General features: G+C 43.8%; 1 protein-coding gene across 1 annotated transcript in view; it reads left to right on the top strand.

Moving 5' to 3' along the window:
• Positions 1 to 10975, top strand: part of mtnr1al (melatonin receptor type 1A like) — a 32056-nt gene extending 21081 nt beyond the window's left edge. The window contains exon 3 of the mRNA XM_078231563.1: positions 10206 to 10975. Coding sequence (XP_078087689.1) covers positions 10206 to 10975 — 770 coding nt within the window. The remainder of the gene's footprint in view (positions 1 to 10205) is intronic.
• Positions 10976 to 23797: the final 12822 nt, after the last annotated feature.

Raw genomic sequence — 23797 nt, 5'->3', positions numbered from 1 at the left:
GGGGGGTATACTTCCTTTTAAACTCTTGGATTCTGCTGCTTATCCCTCACATTACAAAGTTCAGAATAGGTTTTCAGAGAATAAGTTTCAATCATCAACTAAAAGAGGTTACAGCTGCTTTGTAAGTGCCCCACACTTACAGTCTAACAATCCTGTGTGCTAGTTTACCTTACTTTGGACTTTCGGTGCTATACATGAGAGGAGATGTTTAATTCCCACTTTCCCAAATTCCAGAGAGTCCACTCAACCAAGTCTTGTGGAGTGGAGTAACATTCTTCTGTATCTTAGTCCCAGCTATCAGCTGGGAAAATGACCTCAAATCTAAGGAAGGGTATTTACATGGCTAAAGTTCTCCATCAGTAGAAAAATCCCTACAGTGCAGAAGGAGGCCATTCGGCTCATCGAGTCTGCACCAACCACAATCCCACCCAGGCCCTACCCCCACATATTTACCCGCTAATCCCTCTAACCTACGCATCTCAGGACTCTAAGGGGCAATTTTTAACCTGGCCAATCAACCTAACCCGCACATCTTTGGACTGTGGGAGGAAACCGGAGCACCCGGAGGAAACCCACGTAGACACGAGGAGAATGTGCAAACTCCACACAGACAGTGACCCGAGCCAGGAATCGAACCCGGGACCCTGGAGCTGTGAAGCAGCAGTGCTAACCACTGTGCTACCGTGCCACCCAAACGGTACTCAATTGGATCTCTTTATCTCTCTCTGGTGGGAGGCAAAACTACCCACATTTGGTCCACCCCTGAGTTTCGTCAAGGGGATAGAGGAAATGGGAAAGTGTAATCAATTCTCTCCATGGGCCACCAACTTTCTTCCACAAGCCTCTAGGGACCCTTCTTTGAGTTTCAGCAATTGGTGTGAGCTTGACTAGGGCATCTAATAAGTAGATTGGACAAAATTTCCCAGAACATCAGAGAAACTTATTTTTGTTTATGGGGGGAGGGGGGTTGGGGCTGTTGGTGCAATGATGGGCATGTGGTGCTAGGTTGGTGGAGGTGGGGGTGGGATGTTGAGTCAAGGGGGATGGGGTATCAGGATGATGCAGGGATATGAACATGGAGATGGGACGTTGGATACTGCCTCAAATTCCTAGCCCTCCCCATCCTCTCCAACCCAGGAATTCTGGGAGCCTGGTGTTGTCTGGCACAGTGAGATTCAGGTAATAAATTAAATTTATGGCAACTTTCTTGGATATTGCTACAATTTCTGTACTAATGCTAACTACAGTGCAATACAGATTGAAATTGCAACTTTCCTGAGTCCTCCCAGGATGCAGGGTTCAAGCAATCACAGTATGGTTGAATTTAAAGTACAGATAGAGCGTGAAAAGGTAAAATCCAATACTAGTGACATGTGCTTAAACAAAGGAGACTACAATGGGATGTGTCGGGAGTTGGCTAAGGCAGACTGGGAATAAAAACTTTATGGTGGGACAATTGAGGAACAGTGGAGGACTTTCAAAGCAATTTTTCACAGTGCTCAGCTCAACTATATACCGGTAATAAGGAAGGACTGTAGAAAAAGAGATACTCAGCCATGGATATCTCAGGAAATAAAGGAAGACATCAAATTGAAAGAAAATGCATACAAAGAGGCAAAGATTAATGGGAAACTAGAGGATCGAGAAAGCTTTAAAGGTCAACAGAAAGCCACAAAAAAAGCTATAAAGAAAAGTAAGATAGATTGTGAGAGTAAATTAGCTCAGAATATAAAACAGATAGCAAAAGTTTCTACAAATATATAAAACGAAAACGAGTGGCTAAAGTAAACATTGGTCCTTTAGAGGATGAGAAGGGGGATTTAATAACAGGGGATAAGGAAATGGCCGAGGCATTGAACAGGAATTTTGTGTCAGTCTTCACAGTGGAAGACACAAATAACATGCCAAAAATTGATGACAAGAAGGTTACGGCAGGTGAGGACCTAGGAACGATCATTGTCATTAAAGAAGCAGTATTGGGCAAGCTAATGGGGCTAAAGGTAGACAAGTCTCCTGGTCCTGATGGAATGCATCCCAAGGTACTAAAAGAGATGGTGGGGGAGATAGCAAATGCACTCATGGTAATTTACCAAAATTCGCTGGACTCTGGGGCGGTTCCAGCAGATTGGAAAACAGTAAATGTGACGCCACTGTTTAAAAAAGGAGGTAAATAAAAGACGGATAATGATAGGCCGGTTAGCTTAACTTCTGTAGTGGGAAAATGCTTGAATCTATCATCAAGGAAGAAATAGCAAGACATTTTGATAGAAATTGTCTCATTGGGAAGACACAGCATGGGTTCATGAAAGGCAGGTCATGGTTAACTAATTTACTGGAATTCTTTGAGGACATTACGAGTGCGGTGGACAATGGGGAACCTATGGATGTGGTGTATCTGGATTTCCAGAAGGCATTCGACAAGGTGCCGCACAAAAATCTGCTGCATAAGATAAAAGTGCATGGTGTTATGGGGAATGTATTAGCACAGATAGAGGATTGGTTAACTAACAGAAAGCAAAGAGTGAGGGTAAATGGGTGTTTTTCTGGTTGGCGATCAGTGACTAGTGGTGTGCCTCAGGGATCAGTGTTGGGACTGCAATTGTTAACAATTTACATAGATGATTTGGAGTTGGGGACCAAGTATAGTATGTTCAAGTTTGCAGATGACACTAAGATAAGTAGTAGAGCAAAGTGTGCAGAGGACACTGAACGTCTGCTCTGCAAAGGGACATAGATAGTCTAAGTGAGTGGGCAAGAGTCTGGCAGATGGAGTACAATGTTGGTAAATGTGCGGTCATCCATTTTGGTAGGAATAACAGCAAAATGGACTATTATTTAAATAGTAAAAAATTGCAGCATGCTGCTGTGCAGAGGGACCTGGGTGTCCTTGTACATGAATCACAAAAAGTTGGTTTACTTGTGCAGCAGGTAATTAAGAAGGCAAGTGGAATTTTGTCCTTCATTGCTAGAGGGATGGAGTTTAAAAACAGGGAGGTTATGTTGCAGCTGTATAAGGTGCTGGTGAGGCAACACCTGGAGTACTGTGTACAATTTTGGTCTCCTTACTTGAGAAAGGATATACTGGCACTGGGGGGGGTGTAGAGGAGATTCATTAGGTTAATTCTGGAGTTGAGAGCGTTGGTTTATGAGGAGAGACTGAGTAGACTGGGGCTGTACTCATGGGAATTCAGAAGAATGAGGGTAGATCTTATAGAAACATATAAGATTATGAAGGGAATAGATAAGATAGAAGCAGGGAAGTTGTTTCCATTGGCGGGTGAAACTAGGAGGCATGGCCTCAAAATAAGGAGGAGCAGCTTTAGGACTGAGTTGAGGAGGAACTTCTTCACCCAAAGGGAAGTGAATCTGTGTAATTCCCTGCCCAGTGAAGCTGTTGAAGCTACCCCGTTGAATGTTTTTAAGGCAAAAATAGATAGATTTTTGAACAGTAAAGTACGAAGGGTTATGGTGAGCGGGCAGGTAAGTGGAGCTGAGTCCACGAAAAGGTCAGCCATGATCTCATGGAATAGCGGAGCAGGCCCGAGGGGCCAAATGGCCTACTCCTGCTCCTAGTTCTTACGTTCTTAAACCTGAAAGCTTGTGGCTGCCTCACAGGATCAATCAATGAGGCATCACACTCTCTTGACACTGGCCAAGTAACTTGATTTGTTACTGTAGTTTGGAGAACCTAAGCTAAAGTCCTATGCTCATTTATATTTCTGATGTTTCTGAGCCTTGTGGAAACATTTTGGAAGACAATTTGTCTGACAGCAGACTCCTGAAAACTAATCTCATTGATCTATGCCACTACAAAGACAATATTTGATATTTTTAGATAAAAGCTATTACTTGTTTGTGAGAAAAAAATGATGATTTTCCTTCCAAATCTGCACTATAGCTTGGGAAAGAACTCAAATCCATTCAGCCCAATAACATCTGTCATAGTGTTGTGCACCGACAGGCTGTCAGGCAGGAGTTCCTCTGAGGTACGAGTTACCAGATTAGTGCTTACCGCATCAACTCTGATGTTAGTGCCCAAGCAATGAAGTGAAATGAGTGCTGGCCAATGAAAGAATGTAAGAGCAAATTTGCATCAGGAAAGTCACCAGTCCAACTGTGAATCAAATAAATATAATGTTTTTGGGTGCTTGAAAGTCTCAGGTAGATCCCTGATCTCTTACTGTAACGTCAGCGAAAGATTAGTAACAGCCCTGGAGAAATGCCATTTATCTTCCATCAACTTAAGACCTGCTGGAGTAAAACGTGGGTAAATTGCAAGTCTGTTTTAGCAAAGCCATTAAGCCCAATATATCCATCTCTATTTAAAAGAATTCCTTTGTTTTCAATTTTTCTCTCCATTATCTCTGAAGATAGTGACAGTCTAAATTTCATTTCCACAAACTCCTTCGGCCATTCTGCTGAGATTGTTTGGATCAACTGGCTAATTTTGTCTTGGGGCCTTTTGCAATGGTGCTTTTTGAAACATTCTTTCATGGCATGTGGATGTCACTGGTTAGACATTGCCCGTCCCTAACTACCCTCGAGTGTGGCAGTGAGCCCGTTCCTTGAAGCGCTGCAGTCCATGTGCTGTAGGTATACGCAAAATGCCTTAAGCAAGGGAGTTCCAGAATTTTTACCCAGTGACAGTAAAGGAACAACAATATATTTTTACGTTTATTTAAATGTATTTATTAGTGTCAGTAGGCTTACATTAACGCTGCAATGAAGTTGCTGTCAAAATCCCCTAGTCGCTACACTCTGGTGCCTGTTCGGGTACATTGAGGGAGAATTTAGCATGGCCAAAGTGCCTCAGATGAACCATCTTCTAACTAGAAACTAACTGAAAAAAATAAATTGGCAGCCTGCAGCTTGCGTGGCTACAGCTTACTTCAGATGTGTGCACCATACTACACACACACAGACTCTTTCCAGTCATAAGTTCATTGGGAAGCCATTCATTTAAACAGAGTTGTCATCATCATTATGGCCAGAAGGCCTAAGCCATAGAATGCAAGACATATTAAAAGATGATAAGGCAATTTTTCTTCCTCCCTTTTCTGCCCACTGTACCATTACTGAGTTCTGTCAGTTAGCCCTCCCCAATCAGAGTTAGACTGATCCTTGGTGTATTTCTGGGATTAACTCATCAGAATGATGCTCCAACATCTTCCCACAGTCAAAAGATGTGCAGGTTAGGTGGATTGGCCATGCTAAATTACCCCTTTTTGTCGAAAGATGTGTGGGTTTGGGTGGATTGCCCACGATATGGGTTATAGGAATGGGGCAGGGGGCGGGCCTGGGTGGGATGCTCTTTCAGAGAGTCGGTGCAGACTCGATGGGCCAAATGGCCTTTTTCTGCACTGTAAGATTTCTATGATCCTATGGCCTCGCTTTACCTTCAGCATTGGAGTGAGCTTATTTATAGGTGCAAACTGAAGGTCAGCAGAGGATCCCTAATGGGCACTGGTGTCGGAACAGTCTGGCCCTGAGAAGCAGGAGGTTACCTGTTTGGAGCTGTGAATTACTAGAATCATTACTCACTATTATTGTGGTGACAGAATTTTCTGCACCGGAGACTATAAGTGCAGCCGCAGGCGGGGAAGTTGGCACGATTCACGCCGGTTGGCAGGGTGGGATGCCATGCCAGATCCTCCACTTTACACCTCATTATTGATGTATTAGCGAGCAGCACATTGTATTTTGTGCTGTGATAGTCTGGGAGTGTCCACCCCACCGTTACCTCACCAGGTGGTATTTCTGGATGCCATTTACATTCACATTCGCTCTCTGAAGCCCAAGACTTGTCATGACAAGCACTGGGATGACCCCGAGGAGAGATAAGCACTGATCCCCAAAATTCAGTGACAAGACAATGGTGGCACTGCAGTCAGCAGTCCAGGATGGGTCGATGATCCTTTATCCTTGTGATGGCAGCTGAAGGTCCACCAACCTCACCATCAAGGCTTGGGAGGAGGTTGGCAGGGCCACCGGCGACTGCCTTCCTCAGAAGAAGACCACTATCCAATGCCGAGAAAGAATGAATGACCTCATCCACTGCATCAGGGTAAGTTAACCTTCTTCTGCCTTGGCACAGAGTCAGAGCAGCCATGAGTGCAATGCAGTGCCAGATAGGTGAAGATTGCGGGCATAAACCTCAAAGGGCAGTTCAATAGATTCACATCCATCATATCTGATCATGATTCACACCAGTCCAATTAACCTGTGGTGTGGCCATTAGATTTGGAGTGGGGGGCGTGATTCCAATGAGCTGGTTTTTTGCGCATTCATGAGATGAAAAGTCATGCACATACGGTTCCCAATGTGGCAACCTGACCCACCATTAAAATCAGGAGCAGACTCGTTTTTATGCTAGCAGAAAACTGACTTTTGGCCACACTCTGAAATTTCTGGTCCCACCCACCACAATGTCCTTCATCGCAAGAGCAGAAAATCCCACCCTGGGTGTCCAGTCTCCACAAGCTAAGCACAGGTCATTAATTTCACAGGTCGTGCTAACAGCAGTGTACAGAACAGTTTACAGATTGGGTTTTAAAACCAGTAGTGCAGATTTGAACTTGCTGTGCCCAAAGTACCTTTGTGTATGTTGGCAGTGATAAAGAGGTTTGGCCTGGTTTGTAAACAAGATAAATGGGGTGAAGAGTAGTCCTTTTTAAATAAGCTAGCTAAATTCAAATGTCTGAGAATTGATAGCTGAGACCATTAATCTAAGGTTTCCATGGTAAAGCTAGCAGAATAATTGATCCTGATTCCCTAAACACCAAAAGGGAATAAAATGTAACAAGAAGATAATTTACTTTACACAGAGACAATAAACTGAAGGACCTGCAACATAGAAATAGTAGAAATAGTAAGCATCTGCAACATAGAAATAATTTACAAAAATCCAGTAATGATCATAAACACATCACTTATTCAGTCATTGGAAATGCTGATAATTAATTTGTAGGGAGACATTGTACAGTTCAATCGTGGCTTTGAATTAGTCGTGGTTTAAAATATTAAAATTGAATCATTAGGAGACAGTAAAAAATATATCCAGAAGATAGAAGTAGGAATATGTTGGCTACATCGGTTCATGTCGTTATTATTTCCACCTGCAAACTTCTGGAAAATGCCACCCATATTTTCCATTACAAGTCCACCGATTCCCACAACTACCTTGACTACAGCTCTTCACACCCCACATCCTGTAAGGACTCCATCCTATTCTCTCAACTCCTTCATCTCTGCTGCATCTGTTCTGATGACGCCACTTGCCAAAATACCACTGCCAATATGTCTTCCTTCTTCCTCAATTGTGGTTTTCCACCCACTGTGGATGACAAAGCATGTCCAACCCATCCCCCGGGCCACTCTCACCCCCTCCCCTCCCTCCCAGAACCAGGATAGGGTCCCCTTTGTCCTCACTTTTCACCCCACCAGACTCCACATTCAATAGACCGTCCTCCGCCATTTCCACCAATTCCAGCATGATGCCACCACTCAACACATCTTCCCCTCACCCCCCCTGTCAGCATTCTGCAGGGGCCGTTCCCTCCAGGACATCCTGGTCCACTCCTCCATCACACCCAACACTTCATCCCCCTGCCCACGGCACCTTCCCATGCAATCGTAGAAGCTGCCCCTTTACCTCCTCCCTGTTCACTATCCAAGGTCCTAAACATCCCTTTCAGGCGAAGCAGCGCTTCACATGCACCCCCTCCAATCTGGTCTATTGCATTCACTGATCCCAATGCGGTCTACTCTACATCGGAGAGACTAAGCGCAGATTGGGTGACCGCTTTGCTGCACATCGTCGGTCCGTCCAGAAGCAGGACCCAGACCTTCCTGTCGCTTGTCACTTCAGCACACCACCCTGCTCTCCTGTCCACATGCCCGTCCTTGGCCTTTTGCAATGTTTTAGCGATCACCAATGCAAACTGGAGGAACAACACCTCATCTTCCGAATGGGCACTTTACAGCCTTCCGGACTGAACATTGAGTTCAACAACTTCAGAGCATGGATTCTTCCCTTCACCTTCACCCCATTTCCATTTATTTTATTTTATTTTATTTCACCTCATCCATCCAGTTTATCATCCTTCTAACTTCCATTTTTCCACTTCTCCATTCCAGCTCTCCATCTCCCCCTCCCCCCCCAATCCCTTCAGGTCAATTGCCATAAACCCCAGGCAGTCCCTTAACCATCTGTACCTCTGTTCTGCCATTCACACATTCTGATCATTAATGGACACTTTTAGCACCTTTCTCAGCTTTCTGTGTCCTCATTTACATTCCCTTTGTCCCACTCCACCCTCATAGTATAAATCTCTGCTTTGTTCGTAGCTCTGACAAAGGGTCAACTGGACTTGAAACATCAGTTCTATTCTCTCCCCACAGATGCTGTTAGATCTGCTGAGATTTTCCAGCATTTTCTGTTTTTGCTTCAGATTCCAGTATCCGCAGTATTTAGCTTTTAACTCACTTTTCGAGCGGAATTCTCCCAAAAAAATTCGAAGTGTTGAATTCGCGGGAAAACTGGAGTAATTGACTTGGTTTTTTTCAGTGGGAGCTTAGACTAGGATCTCCCACAGTCTGTGCAATGCAAAGGCCATCAGCATGAATATCATTACATTTCAGAGGGCAGCACCTATTCCCGCCTGGGAAGCTGAAACCAGTGGACCTCTGCCCAAGCGCAGTGGCCCCAGACTGTCAGCCTTCCACTTGTTGGCCAGCTCGATCCCTGGCCAGCCCGGGACCCCTGCAGTACTGCCCCCCCAAATCCCCCCGCCCCCATCTCCAGCCCCCCCACCACCCCCCACAGTGCAGACTCCCCCCCCTCCCACCCCAGCAGACATCCCCTCCTCCCCACGGCAGACATTCCCGCGCCCCCCCCCCCCCCAGCCTGCCCCATCCCCTCCTTCCCCCATCGATTCCAATGGCAGAGTGGCAGCAGGATCCCTCACATATCCATCGATCCCCCCCCCAGGGACCCATCCCATCAGATCCCGCCCCCCTTGGCCCCACCCCCACATGCCCCACCCCTTGGAACTGCCGGATGCCCGATGGGCTGTGCTAAGGCACCTCCTGGGCATTTTGTCCCTTTGGCAGTGCCAGGAGGCAAAAGCTAGCATTGACAGGGTGCCCCAGCCCAGGGGGCATCACCTCCCTGCCCCCGACCCCCTGGGGCCCCGATTGTCCCCTCTTCAGTCCAGCAGAGTCGGGCCACTCCTTCCCCAAAGGTGGGGAACTAGTGTAATCCCCGTTGGAGTGAAACACTCTGACGAGGTGGGAGAGGTTAGCAGCCCCTGAGAATTCAGTCCCGAGCCCGCTAATAGCATTTAAATGATATTTAAAACATCATTTAAATGCTAGTCCCTTCTCCTCGCCAATTTCCGGCACGGAGCGGAATGTGCCGGAAATCCAGCACTGGGAGACGCTAGTAGGGTGTGAACTCTCGTGCGAATCCCGCGCATCGACTCCCGCGCGATTCTCATGGCCTGCTGCGCCAAAAAATTAGCACAGCAGGATGGAAGAATCACAGCCTACATGTTTGTTTATGGGATGTGGGCATCCCTAATTGCCCTTGAACTAAATGGCTTGTTAGGCCATTTCAGAGTCAACCACATTCTGGAGTCACATGTAGGACAGACCAGGTAGGGACAGCAGGTTTCCTACCCTCAAGGACATTAGTGGTGGGTTTGTACAACAATCGTTTCATGGTAATCATTAGACTTTTAATTTCATTTTTTTTATTGAATTCAAATTTCACCTTTGCTGTGGTGGGATTTGAACAGTGCAGGTCTCCAGAGCATTACCTGAGTCTGAGTGACAATACCACTACACCACAACCACCTCTGTGCATATTTCGCAACTATTTTCCTCCCATCCCTTCTGAACAAGTGAATTCTTGCTGCAGTCCGGTTCAACAGGAACCTCTCATCTGGCTCTCTGGGATTTGGCCCAAAGCAGATACACGAGAGCAAAACAATCACATTGAGGATCCGGAGCCAGTTGTATTAGAAATAGCGCTGCAGCCAGATGAACTCTAATTAGAACTGGACTTTAAAATGACTAAATGATCAATGAATTGTTTTAGTATCGACCTCCTCCACCTGCTGCATGTTTAATAAGCTCCAGTGCAAGCATCGTAATTGACAACAATGATATTCACTTCTGAACTAACCAGCTGTGCTCTTTCATAGGTAACGCCTTTGTGGTGAGCCTCGCCGTCGCTGACCTCCTCGTAGCAATCTACCCGTATCCCCTCATCCTGATAGCAATATTTCGCAATGGATGGGTTCTTGGCTACATCCACTGCCAAATTAGTGGGTTCCTCATGGGGCTGAGTGTGATTGGTTCCATTTTTAACATCACCAGCATTGCAATCAACAGATACTGTTACATCTGCCATGGTTCAAAGTATGACAAAATCTTCAGCAATAGGAGTACATCGTGCTTCGTGATCCTGGTCTGGGTCTTGACTTGTGTAGCAATCGTTCCCAATTTCTTCGTGGAATCCCTTCAGTATGATCCTCGTATCTATTCCTGCACATTCGTCCAGTCTGCCAGTTCCTTCTACACAGTCATCGTGGTGGTCATCCATTTCATTCTGCCGATCAGCATCGTCTCCTACTGCTACCTGCGTATCTGGATCTTTGTCATCCAAGTTAGGAGGCGTGTTAAGCCTGACAGTCGATCTAAAATAAATCCCCACGACTTTAGGAACTTTCTGACAATGTTTGTGGTGTTTGTGCTTTTCGCTGTTTGTTGGGCACCATTGAACTTTATTGGCCTGGCGGTTGCGGTTAATCCACGTTTGGCTAGCATGATACCAGAGCAGCTCTTCATTGCCAGCTATTTCATGGCATATTTCAACAGCTGCTTGAACGCCATAATATACGGTGTTTTAAACCACAACTTCCGAAGAGAATATAAACAAATAATAATGGAAATGACCAAACTCTCCTGTTAGGATAACATTGTTCTAAAGTCTACAATATGGAGCACATCTATTGGATGTAACCCTTCAAATATTTGATCCAAGTGTGGTAGTCAACATTATGAATGATTGATCATTGGCTTTGAGAGAAACACTGGGGAAAAGCTAACCACTTTTCCACTTTGCTCGAGTCTATTTTACCTGCAACAGTTTTTTGCTGAAACTACAATTTTCAGAAAGAAAACGCAGCATGGTATGACTGGAAAATGAAACGCGATTCAAGAAAGAGGCCAGAAAAAGATGTTGTCTCGTCATCAGGGAAATGTGCAGACACAACTACTCATGTCGCAGTATGGGAGGAGACAATGACAGATGCTGGTCAGTAATGATGGAACTTATACAGCTTCTGTTTAAACCATAACAGCGGCAGCAGTTTACCAAACCTTGAATGTGTTAACACTCAGCTGGGCAATCCATTCAACAGATAATTGCAACAAAATTGAACATAATGAACTTGGCACTATTCTTAGATTTGATTTTAAGTAAGTATTGCCTTCATAAAAAATGTTTTGTTTCAGATATGAATTTTTGCTGTGATTGTATTAAGCATTGTTGATGCATTGGCGGGAGGTAATTTTAACTTGTGACTATTGTGTGAAGTGGCCAATATTGGATCAGTCCCACACACACACACACACATATATATTACCTTTCCCCATGGTGTCCAATCCAATGTGACATGTCCACTTGACACAATTTGCAACATTTAAAATGAACCCAATGTGTTTGAACTTGATTTATGCCACTATGCCATTCATTTGTAAACCAAAGAATAAAGTTTGCCAAACTCATTTCACGAAGACAATTAAAAAAAAAAAACCAGAGTTACTTTTTTACCGATCTGTTGGTCCAGCAAAGCTACATATTAGTCAGCGGTTTGAAAAGGAAAGGGCTGGCAAGTGGGTATTTATTATTCCTCCCATTTTGTGTGGGAGAAAGGCCAGTTAGTGCAAAATAAATGCTTTTGACCTCCAAGCTGTTTGTCACACGTGTCTCACTTTAACAAAGACTATCTCCTCTAAGAAATACATTGACAGAGCTTGAAACGAGATCAAAATGATAAACGTGAAAACCGATAAACTAGCTAGCCCAGCATGTCCATTGCTAACTTCCACCCTGTCAGTGCTATCAGGGAGAACACCTAATTTAGAAGCTCTTTCAAGGCATTCATGCCTCTAAGGGTACATTGTTGGGCACCCGCCTTGCTTCAGAGGGTTGCATACTCTGGTGAGTGGTGTTGGTTAAAGGAGCAGTGCTCTGAAAGCTCATGCTACCAAATAAACCTGTTGGACTTTAACCTGGTGTTGTGAGACTACTTACTGTGTCCCACCCCCGTCCAACACTGGCAACTCCACATCATGTTGGCGACAGGGAGTGAGTGGCACACTGCAGATGGAGCATAGTAGAGGCAAATATTTTATCCCTGCACAATCAGGGATTCACGACACGGTTCTCAGTCTGCGCCTGGCTCCTACTATTTGTCAGAATGGCATGCTTTATCCTCAGAATTTCTACTGGCTGTTGGACTGCTCCCTTGATCTAATTTCCTTCCTAATTATAAACCTCAGAGTGAGGACACCAGCAGCTATTACAATGCAGAATCGAGTGTTTATTGAGACATCACTATTCACAATTCAATATGAATGCTCAAGTCTCGAATGAGATATCATGCAACACAATTAGCATGATTACCTGTGTATGATGATTCATTAAACAGTGGGTCACTCACATCTCAGATTAATTCTGCTTTTGATCTTGAAATTACATGCATCCTACCACTAAATCATAATACCTCAAAGATCCATAAAGATGATAGCACAGAGCCAGCAAAGTGCATTGCATTCTTCACAATCTCTCCTAATCATCCTCTTACCATTGATATCTTGCCCTCTATACATTACCCTCACAAACTATTGCCATTATTTTCTTACTAGAAACACAAATGACCTGATCAACAGCTTCACTCAGAGACATAAATGAGTGACTTGCACACAATTTTCATCATAAGAACATCAGAACTAGGAGCAGGAGTAGGCCATCTGGCCCCTCGAGCCTGTTCTGCCATGCAATAAGATCATGGCTGATCTTTTCGTGGACTCAGCTCCACTTACCCACCTGCTCACCATAACCCTTAATTCCTTTACTGTTCAAAAATCTATCTATCCTTGCCTTAAAAACATTCAATCAGTTCCTTAATTTAAGAAGACACTCTTGTCTTTGACCCATCTACACAAAGTGTGCCATGCTCAGTAGAGTTTGATTTCCCTATTATGTGCTGATCCCATTGATAGCTCAGGACATAAAGGTACACAGGTAATGTAAACCGTTGTTCACTTACTAATGGGCGCCATGGTAGCACAGTGGTTAGCACTGCTACCTCACAGCACCAGGACCCGGGTTCAATTCCGGTTTTGGGTCACTGTCTGTGTAGAGTTTGCACATCCTCCTCAAGTCTGTGTGGGCTTCCTCCGGGTGCTCCGGTTTCCTCCCACACTCCAAAGATGTGCCAGCTAGGTTGATTGGTCATGCTAAATTGCCCTTAGCTAGGGTAAATAAATGGGGTTATGGGGATAGGGTCAGGGTGGGATTGTGGTTGGTGCAGACTCGATGGGCCAAAAGGCTTCCTTCTGCACTGTAGGGATTCTATGGTTCTAAACCCTTGTTCACACACTTTCTCTAATTATTCTCTGTTCTTTCTGCCAGGAGTTAGCTGGACATCAATTGTATAGTTATTTTAGTCAATTCAATAGTATTATCCAGTTGGCATCCTTGTCCACAAACACACCATCCATCAAAACTCAAAATTATAGCAGATCTCACAAACAACGTAAGAACTGTGTGTATTCTTGTTTTCACCATAGCACTAACCATTCTAACAATCGCTCCCACCAGCCCATATACCCAATCCAATCCTTTGTGAACATTCTCAATTTCAGCATTGGGGTGGTTGATGTCCGCAACAATCTCTTTATTCAAACACTGAAGCTGTTGAAATGATTTCATTTTCACATCGCCTGCATCCAAACAGAAATATGAAAAGGATCAAAATAAAATTTCTGGAGACTCAGAAACTCGGTATGTCATTTCAAGGTAATCGATCCGTGGTCATTTTGCGTTGATAGAATTACAAATGATCACAGTCTATAATTAAAAGAGTTTGATTAGAACAATAAGGTCCAATATCCAGTTGTGTTGACATCTGTAACTGATCATTTGTAACAATAAAATAATGACAGGGATGAAAATTACGTACACACAATCCCCCAAACCCCAGATCTACAGCTACAGATTCAGCTAACCTCCACACTTCAATGTTTTATGAGTGAAATTGTTTCAAACAGGATGTTAAGCTAACATTACCCTGATGGATATGTAGTGTAATGAGTTAATAGAATAGTCATTGCAATGAGTGTAGTTGGTATTGATGCAACAGTGACATCAGCAGTCTTACGTTAGAGACTTTGTAGAATGGACAAAAGAGTTTGTATTCATCAGAGACTCAACCACTCTGTAACCTCTCTTTTATGCAGTTTTAATAAACCAGTTTTAAGTAACACGAGTCAGATGATAGTTAATCCAGATAAGATAGGCCATGCAACCAGGATTCGAAAGAAATATTATCACGCTTAGGAGTCGTTAAACGTCCGACAAAGGAATCCATATTGTTGTAATATACCTTTGAGGGAAAGCAAAACGCCATCACTTAAAGGGAAGTGTGTCATGTGATCCAGCTTCAATTTCACTTCAGGCTGGAGCAGGACACAGCACACACAGCTCTGCTCCTGATAGCATCGAGCTCTCTCTCCATGTTCACGTGTCTCTGCTCTTAATAAGTGAATCCACAATGTGTTTGCACAATCCTTTATGAGTGATTGGTGCCTTTATATCATTATTAACAGGCAGGATATATTTCCATTGAGGTTAGTAATACTATTTTAACTCTCATGGATCTTATAGCATCAAACAACCTCTTTAAACTTCAGATAAATTTCCAATATAAAAGTTACGTTGATCAGATACGAGACACCACAAAAAATCATACAGCTTCTTGTGGAAAGAGCAAACTTTGCATTTCAACAGAAGACCAACCCATCCATCAATAATCAATGTCAGCTTGAATCTCTCAGCTTCTTAAAAAAAAAACTTCAAATAAATAAAAAATATCAAACTCGGTTCCTCTTATAATCTTCAGGTCTTTGAAACCCCCACAAAGATCCTCATGCAATTCAATTCCGATCATGCCCACGACAAAACATTCCACCACCATCACCACAGCCACATCTGGGGGAGGTGGAATTTTTTTCAGCTGACAATGCAGCAGATATGGGTAGGTTGTAATAAAGCCTCCTGGACAAATTCTGCACCATGGCCACAATGTCCCTGCCCAACCCCATTGCCAATAACAACAGACTTACCAAGAGCATAAAATAACACGGGTGTTTTTCAAATTTAAATTTCACTGGCAAATATTTCACATTACATTGGCTTCTCTTTATTCATGTGGGTGTCATCATTACTTGTTAAGGCAAGCTTAATCAGAGAGCTAAATGTATTGGCACACCTCTTGATTTGCAGAATTGATGGGGGAGTTTGGGACATTTCGATATTGTGGAAGAAGCAATGTTGTGTTTTTGTGTTCTCTCTTTACTGAATGTTCACGTTAGTGTCCAGTGTTGTACCCGCCACTGTTAGACAGAGCTGAACCTGCAGTCTCAGCTGGCCCTTCCTTCATTGTGAAGGACATTGTCCAAGACCTCTCTCAATGGGGATAAGTGAAATGTTGTAGATGAACTCAAAGCTCTGTATAGATTCTGCAAGGCAACACCCCTGGGATGGACGCACATTTGGACAGTGCTGACACTTCTTACCTTGACTGACTGTTCCCACCACCTTTCTCCCCACCACATCCAGGTGGTAAGCCTTTTCCTCCATGCCCGACCTTACCCACTGTCCTTCCTTGGATTCCTCTTTCACCCCTCCTTGCCAACGATTTCACTCCACACCCCAAATCTCCCACCATCTCTGACTCACCCAAGTCTCCAGGCAAGCCGCCATTCTCTGTCTGCCCTCCCTTGCGCCGCAGAGTCCAGCAAAGATAATCACTGACCTCAGGGACAACCGTACAAAGTTGACTATAGCACGACATCTCTAAATAAATATAAACCGGGTGCCGCGAGATTCCCAAGTGCCTTTGTCTTGAAGGTAGGATGGAATTACTAAAAGTCTTAATATAATTATTCATGGCATGCAAATATATTACAAGTAGGAAATTGATAATAAACGTGATGGTGTGAGGACTGACCCTCCAGTCACATGTGCCAAAATTGAGTCATTTATTATATATTGAATGTCAAAATCTTTAATTCTCACTAACTGTTAGATTCTCCTAGAGTTAACAAATTTTTATCACCTAGTGAAACTGCAAGTGCACATGCATGCATTGACATGCTCTTGGATGGTCATTTCTGCAAGGTGCTCCCTCAGTGCCTGTAATTGGAGGCAGGCTGCTGCCTGTCTTGCCTGAGATGGCAATGGTCTGTGTTCTTGGAATACTTTAGCCCTAGCGGGACTTGGCACTTCCAGGGTGACCTGCTTCTGTGCAGTAACCACCTCAGTCATCAGACCAACATGCAGTGTTGGTGTCCCTGACTAAGGGGTCGGGGATCTGCTTTCAGTGATCAGGGCACTGTGGCAGGGATCACTCCTTGGCTTTAGACTGCCCACTTTGGGACTGACTTGCACACCAAGGGTTCACTGGAGTGGTTCAGCTCGTTCATTATCCCTCATAGATGAGGCTATGCTATGGAGGCCTGTGCGCAATCCCCTGCACTTGGTGCTATGTTCCATGAGTCTCTCCATGAGGATCACCACTCTTTCAATGGTGTTCACATGACAGAGAAATTGAACCACTCATAGAATGAATGGACCCCTCCATTGTTTGCCCACAGGGCTGCAGTGCCTCCAGAAACTCTGATACACATTCACACATTTGATGATGCTGCTGAAGCATCTTCCGCTTTGCTAATGACACCCGTGGCTCGCCATTTGCATGGAGCTAACCATCGCTGGGCCTCACCTCACTACTCCATTGTCCATGTCGCTGCCTCCATGATCCCTTTCTGCACATCAGTACAAAACTCAACTGGATTGTGCCACCCATTCTCCACATGCAATAAAGCCCAACAATGTGAGGACATTTGGTCTTTGGTGGGCATGCAGGGATGTTTTTATTTTTCAGTGGAAGTACAATGGGCTGAATGGCCTCTTTCTGTGCCATAACCTTTCTATGTGTTGCCTGTCTATGTGTACTGCCAACCCCCACAAACGTCAGATTATTGATCGCTACAATGTGCCAATAACTCAAATTACCACATTTTGTGTGATATTCCCAGTTCTCGAGCCCAAGGAAAAATCAAACATTTTCAAACAACTCGGAACTAAAAACATGAAGCAAGTTTCTCAAAAATGATACACATTTGTCTTCACCTAGAGAAAACAATGAACAAAGTTAAAACGGCAGAACAATAGTGTTAAACAAATTAGTCTCTGTGCATAGCACAGTGGATGGTGCTCACAAACACTGTTCAGACAGTCCTTCATTCAACAGTCAGAACAATTTTCCAATTTCTTTCTCACGGCTACTTTAAATCCTGTTGTGGGCCTTTTAACTTGAAAATTGCTGAAAAGGGAGACATGTTGCCAAATCTTTTCATCTTGCACCCATCAGGACAAACACAGAATGCCAATTTATCAACAATCACCACAGTTTATACTACAGGAGGAAAGGGTCCTGATTGGTTGGTAAATCAACTCTGATTGGGTGAGTTGTTGCCATGGAAAGAATAGTGGGAAACTTTAGCCCCACCCCTCCCCCCCAAAGCCCCTAGGTAATCAAAAAGGCTTTAAACATATTGGGTGGGATTTTCTGGTTGGGCTTGCCCCAAAACTGGAAAATCCCACCCAAGGTCAATGGACCTTTGCACGGCCCACTGGCGGGAAAATTCCCCCCTTTATGCTTGTTTACAGAGAACACGTTCCAACGTATAAATATTTGCCTTGTGCAGCAAGAATAATGAGCTACATTATGAACTCAACTGATTACCTTAAATTGATTGTTAGTGTAGCTATTTCCAAATTGTTTACATTGGCAACCAAGTTAGCAGAATCAGCCAATCTCAGAATGTGGCTCATTAACCCCTCACTTGCTGGAATGATAAATATTCATATGCAGGGACTCGTTCTCTGCAAAATGAAGGAATACGTTCAAGCATTGCACCTTTTTGAAATGACCTGGCTTGGGAAGCTTGGTACATTCTCCATGGCAATGCCTCAGCTAATCAGAGATGACTAACAAGCTAATCAGCACCCTTTTCCCCTATAATATAAATTGTTGTAATTGTTTGAAATTTTTCATTCTTGTGTTTGTCCTGATGAGTGCAAGATGAAAAGTATCAGCAACATGTTTCTCTTTTCAGCAATGTTCCAGTCCTGCCCTGCCAAGCAGGTTTTTGCCTTCTTTTTCTTTTTCCTAAAACAGGGATTTTTACAGAACTCATTTACAACCTTTGTAACCAAAGGATCAGTTAGTCCTGTTACATCCAGTCCTGACTGATGGTGGGCATTTAATAACTAACTGGAGGAGGGGAGGAGGCTCCACAAATATCCCTAATCTAAATGATGGGTAACCTGGCACATCAGTGCAAACAGCAGGGCTGAATCATTGGCAATCACCTTCAGCCAGGAGTGTCAATAGATGATCCATCTCAGTCTCCTGACTTTTCCAGCATTACAGATGCCAGTATTCAGCCAAATTGATTCACTCCACGTGAATCAAGAAACAGCTGTAGGCCCTGATAATATGACACTGAAGATTTGTGTTCCAGAAATAGCAAAACCCCTAGCCAAGCTGCTCCAGTGCGTTATGATGACCACGAAGCCCACAGGGAATCAGCATTAGAAATACCCATGGCTTTTGTGGAGTGCAAGCTGCCTTATTGAGTGAGTGGAGGTTTTACCAATTGGAAACAGGCTGTGGGGGTTTCCAAGCCTGTAACTTTACCTGGACAGGACCTATAGGTCACAAAGTGAAGACTACCTGATTGTAAGACACAGGAGTGGCCTTTTCCTTTGGTGCACAATAAAGAGTGTTAATGATGGGAAACTAAAATTAACCTAACTAAAATCAACCTAACCCGCACATTTTTGAAGTGTGGGAGGAAACTGGAGGAAACCCATGCAGGCACGGGGAGAACATAGACAAACTCCACATAGTCAGTAGCCCAAGGCCGGAATCAAACTCAGGTCCCTGGCGCTGTGAGGCAGCAGTGCTAACTACTGTGCCACCGTGCCACCCAGCTCAGTTTGAGTTCTGCCAGGGAACTCAGTACAACTTTGGTCCAAGCGTGAACAGAAGGGATGTGTTTCAAAGATAAAGTGAGAGTGACTTTCCTTGACATCAAAGCTGTGTTTGACTGCTTGTGACATCAAGGAGCCCTATTTAAAATGGCAACGGGAATAAAACACGCCACTGGTTTGGACAATATCTTGGGTACAACATCTTCAGCTGCTTCATCAATGACCTATCTTCCATCATGAGGTCCGAAGTGGATATGTTCATGGCTTGATTAGAATGTTCAATACGTTTTGCAACTCCTCAGATATCGAAGCAGCCGATATGCAGCAAGACCTGGACAACACTCAGGCTTGGGTTGATAAGTGGCAACTAATATTCACATCAGAGTGTCAGGCAGTGACCATGCCCAATGAGAAAGAATCTATACCACCTCTCTTGATGTTCAAAGGCATTACTTCTGCTGAACCATCCGCCATCCACATCCTGGGGGCTCACTATTGACCAGAAACTGGACTGGATCAGTCAGGTAAATACGGCAGTGAGAAGAGCAGGTCAGAGACTGGGAATGCTGTGGTGAATAATTCAGTTCCTGACTCCCCAAAGCCTGTCTGCAATCTTCTCTCAATAATGGCTGGTAGTGGGATGAGTGAGCCAAGTGAGTCTGTCTTGCTTTCTGGGATTTCTTAGATTCAATCAGGTTAAATAGACCTGTTCCTTCAGAGACCTCCGCTGGGAGAGAAAACACATTACAGACAAGTTCCCTGAAAAAATATGAAATAATCCTCCAATTTGACATCATCCTTTGTTTGGAAATTGAACAAAGGGGGTGATCTCACTGGATTGTACCGCTGGTTGATTGAGAAGTGAAAACTTGGGTTCGCGCCTGGTTTATTGCCTCTTGCGATGTTACCAGCAATAATTTGCCAGCGAAATCAACTTCACGCTGATTCATTAGTTAATTTGCATATAATTAGTGATTCCTGGACGCAATAATCTGGGCTCATTGCCCTTACCTGCTCATTGGTCGAGGTCCTCACCGGCGAGGATCACATATGGTCCCCCCCAACGAGGATCAGACGCAATGGCCTCACCAGTGGGAATGGGGGCCATTCAAGCCCCCGGGTGGGAGATGGGGAAGTCTGCACAATGGCACCCCTAGAGCTCAGCAGCCTGCTTCTGGTGAGAATAGGCTTTGCCCCTCCCTCTACTGGAGAGAATCACATCTGGGCTCTTTTTTCTTAACTGTGTGCTATACAATTGCGACTGGGAGATTGCCCAAAAAGTCAGTGCAATTCTCTCCCATTTTCACCCTCGTTCGGCATTTAGAATCTGTTTGGTAAGATCACCCCCAAAGAATTTGAGTAGAATTCACTCATTCGGGGACTGTAGAAATCTGAAGAATGAATGAAGAAGAGAAGATAAATTTTACATTATCATATGATTTATAATTAACCAGATATAAATTAATTATACTACACTAAATGCTGTAAATAACATTTAAAAGTTAGAGCCTACAATGTATAATAATAGATTGAAATAATCAGGTACACAAGTAAGTAAATGATCTCACACCAGTTAAAATATGAACGTGTCTTTCTTCAGGTTTCTGTAAGGGCCAATAGAAATTCACTTGTCAGGTCAGAGTTATCTTCATTTCACTTTCTTACGTTCCAAAAGACGAGTCAATGCAATTTAATTTAATAATTCATATTGATTTTACATCATGCTGAGCAGTGGAAAATAAAGACTTGCACTGACGTTGGACCTGCACACATTTCTCAAAAGCATCTTAAAGTGACTCACATACAATGAATTACCAAAGATGCGCAACGATTATTGTTACGTGGCAACTGTTGCTATGCAGTGCAGAAAGTTCACTGTTAGTGACTATTAAAATCAATTCATGGCTTGGGTGGAGTATTAAATGCTTTGATAGAATGAATTTTAAAATCATCATCAATAATAACTGAACACGGTTATTAAAGAAATGATCATGGATCATGGAAGCTCTTGCCAGTGACCCCAGCATTTATCAGTGATGGACAATTGTCAAATAGGATGTCTGAGTGGCAGCATGGTGGCACAGTAGTTAACACTGCTGCTTCACTGCGCCAGGGACCCGGGTTCGATTCCCTGCTTGGGTCACTGCCTGCGTGGAGTTTGCACGTTCTCCCCGTGTCTGCGTGGGTTTCCTCCGGGTGCTCCGGTTTACTCCCACAGGTTGAAAGACTTGCTGGTTAGGTGCATTGACCCGAACAGGCGCCGGACTGTGGCGACTAGGGGAATTTCACAGTACTTCATTGCAGTGTTAATGTAAGCCTTATTTGTGACTAATAAATAAACTTTAGGATTCATATTCGCGTTCTAGCTAGAAAATATCCATGCTTGTTCATGTAAATCGACATGGATAATAATTGAAAACTGACACTGGTTATGTATCCTTAATAAATGAAGCACGGCGGTAATGCACTCCTCTAATACAGTTAAACAATTAAGAGTTAGCCTACCCTGTGTTGTCAACATTTGAGGAATTAATTTATTCGTATTTTATTTAGAATATCAGCAACCCCTCACTTAGTTGCCAGTATTGATGGGCTGATACTGAAACCTCCAGCCTAACACTCTGAGATTTGAAATGTCCTGTGTAAAACAAATACATAGAAACATAGAAACATGGAAAAACTACAGCACAAACAGGCCCTTCAGCCCACAAGTTGTGCCGAACACATCCCTACCTTCTAGACCTACCTATAACCCTCCATCCTATTACGCTCCATGTATTCATCCAGGAGTCTCTTAAAAGACCCTATTGAGTTCGCCTCCACCACCACTGACGGCAGCCGATTCCACTCGCCCACCACCCTCTGTGTGAAAAACTTACCCCTAACATCTCCCCTGTACCTACCCCCCAGCACCCTAAACCTGTGTCCTCTCGTAGCAGACATTTCCACCCTGGGAAAAAGCCTCTGAGAGTCCACCCGATCTATGCCTCTCAACATCTTATACACCTCTATTAGGTCTCCTCTCATCCTTCGTCTCTCCAAGGAGAAAAGACCGAGCTCCCTCAGCCTATCCTCATAAGGCATGCCACTCAATCCAGGCAACATCCTTGTAAATCTCCTCTGCACCCTTTCAATCTTTTCCACATCCTTCCTATAGTGAGGCGACCAGAACTGAGCACAGTACTCCAAGTGGGTCTTATATAGCTTACATGTTGTTTTTCATAATAATTCTCCCTCTTGCCGTTTGCAGAACTGAAACTTCCATTTTGCACAGTTTTACGTCCTTACAAGCAATACAGTTTCATGTTAACATGTCCATTAGTTTGATCAATATTTTACAATCCTCTTGTGGTGATTGTCCATTTAAACATCAAGCTGCAGAACAAGGGCCACATAACCTGGAGAATCAATCGGGGAGCAGGGTGAGGGGATCACTCTGGTAAGCGCCGGCTTCTGTATTCAGAGTCACCTCAGGAGCTGATTGCAACCACGAGGCTGCAAGTCCCTGTATAGTTTTAACCTGTAAATAAATGAGTCATGTTTTCCCGAAACAGGTGAACAAGCATCTTTACATTTGGCAACAAAGAAAAAAAGAACTATCCTCGGACTGTGAGTATCCAGCTTACATGGAAATTGAGTGAAGGTGAGAAAAGAAAAGAGTACTTAACAAGATGCTCCTCTCTGGATGGACAGATCTATTTGACTCCTCCGCGGACGAGTGGACAGAATACATCGAACGCCTTGGGTTCAAATGAAATAGAGGAGGAGGCAAAGCACAAGGCAATTCTCCTGAGTGCCTGTGGAACCCAAATTTATAATCTGATTTGCAGTCCCACAGCTCCAACAACAGCAAAGAAAATATTTATTAGACATGAAAAAATGGATTATTTTACAGTACGCCTTTTCTCCTCCTTAGTTTAACAATTACACACAGATTTTAAGATTAACATGGATTACAAGGTATATTTTAAGCTACAATGGTCTCATTGACACACAAGATGATTATGTGTGTCAATGAGACCATTGTAGCTTAAGATAGCTTCAGAGCCACTCCACCCTGAACCCAAGTTAGTGTCTGTGGATTTCCCTTCAGAATCCCCCCAGATGATTGTCACATGAGAGTTTCCAAACTCCATTCCACTTTTTTCCTCACAATTTTCCCTTTGTGGCCCAGGTTTTCCAAATAGCTCTTTCAACAAAGCTTCCACTTTACTTTTAATAGTGAATCCCGTTCAGGATTTACACTAGTCCCTTTCAGATTTCTTTATCTTGACTGCTGCACAAACTGCTTACAATTGCTTTAACTTGATTTCCAGACTCTGGTAAAATGGCATCAGTGGTTTGATTTATCTCTGAAGTCTGCTGTCCCACTTTAAAGTTGGTTACTGGAATTGTCTCTTTAACTCAGGACACATTATTTACTTTTCCCTGATTTCTTCT

The sequence above is a fragment of the Mustelus asterias genome, chromosome 16 (assembly GCF_964213995.1).
Source record: "Mustelus asterias chromosome 16, sMusAst1.hap1.1, whole genome shotgun sequence".
Classification (NCBI taxonomy): domain Eukaryota; kingdom Metazoa; phylum Chordata; class Chondrichthyes; order Carcharhiniformes; family Triakidae; genus Mustelus; species Mustelus asterias.
The sequence above is the reverse complement of the archived record's forward strand: the minus strand, read 5'-3'. Positions and strand labels throughout refer to the sequence as shown.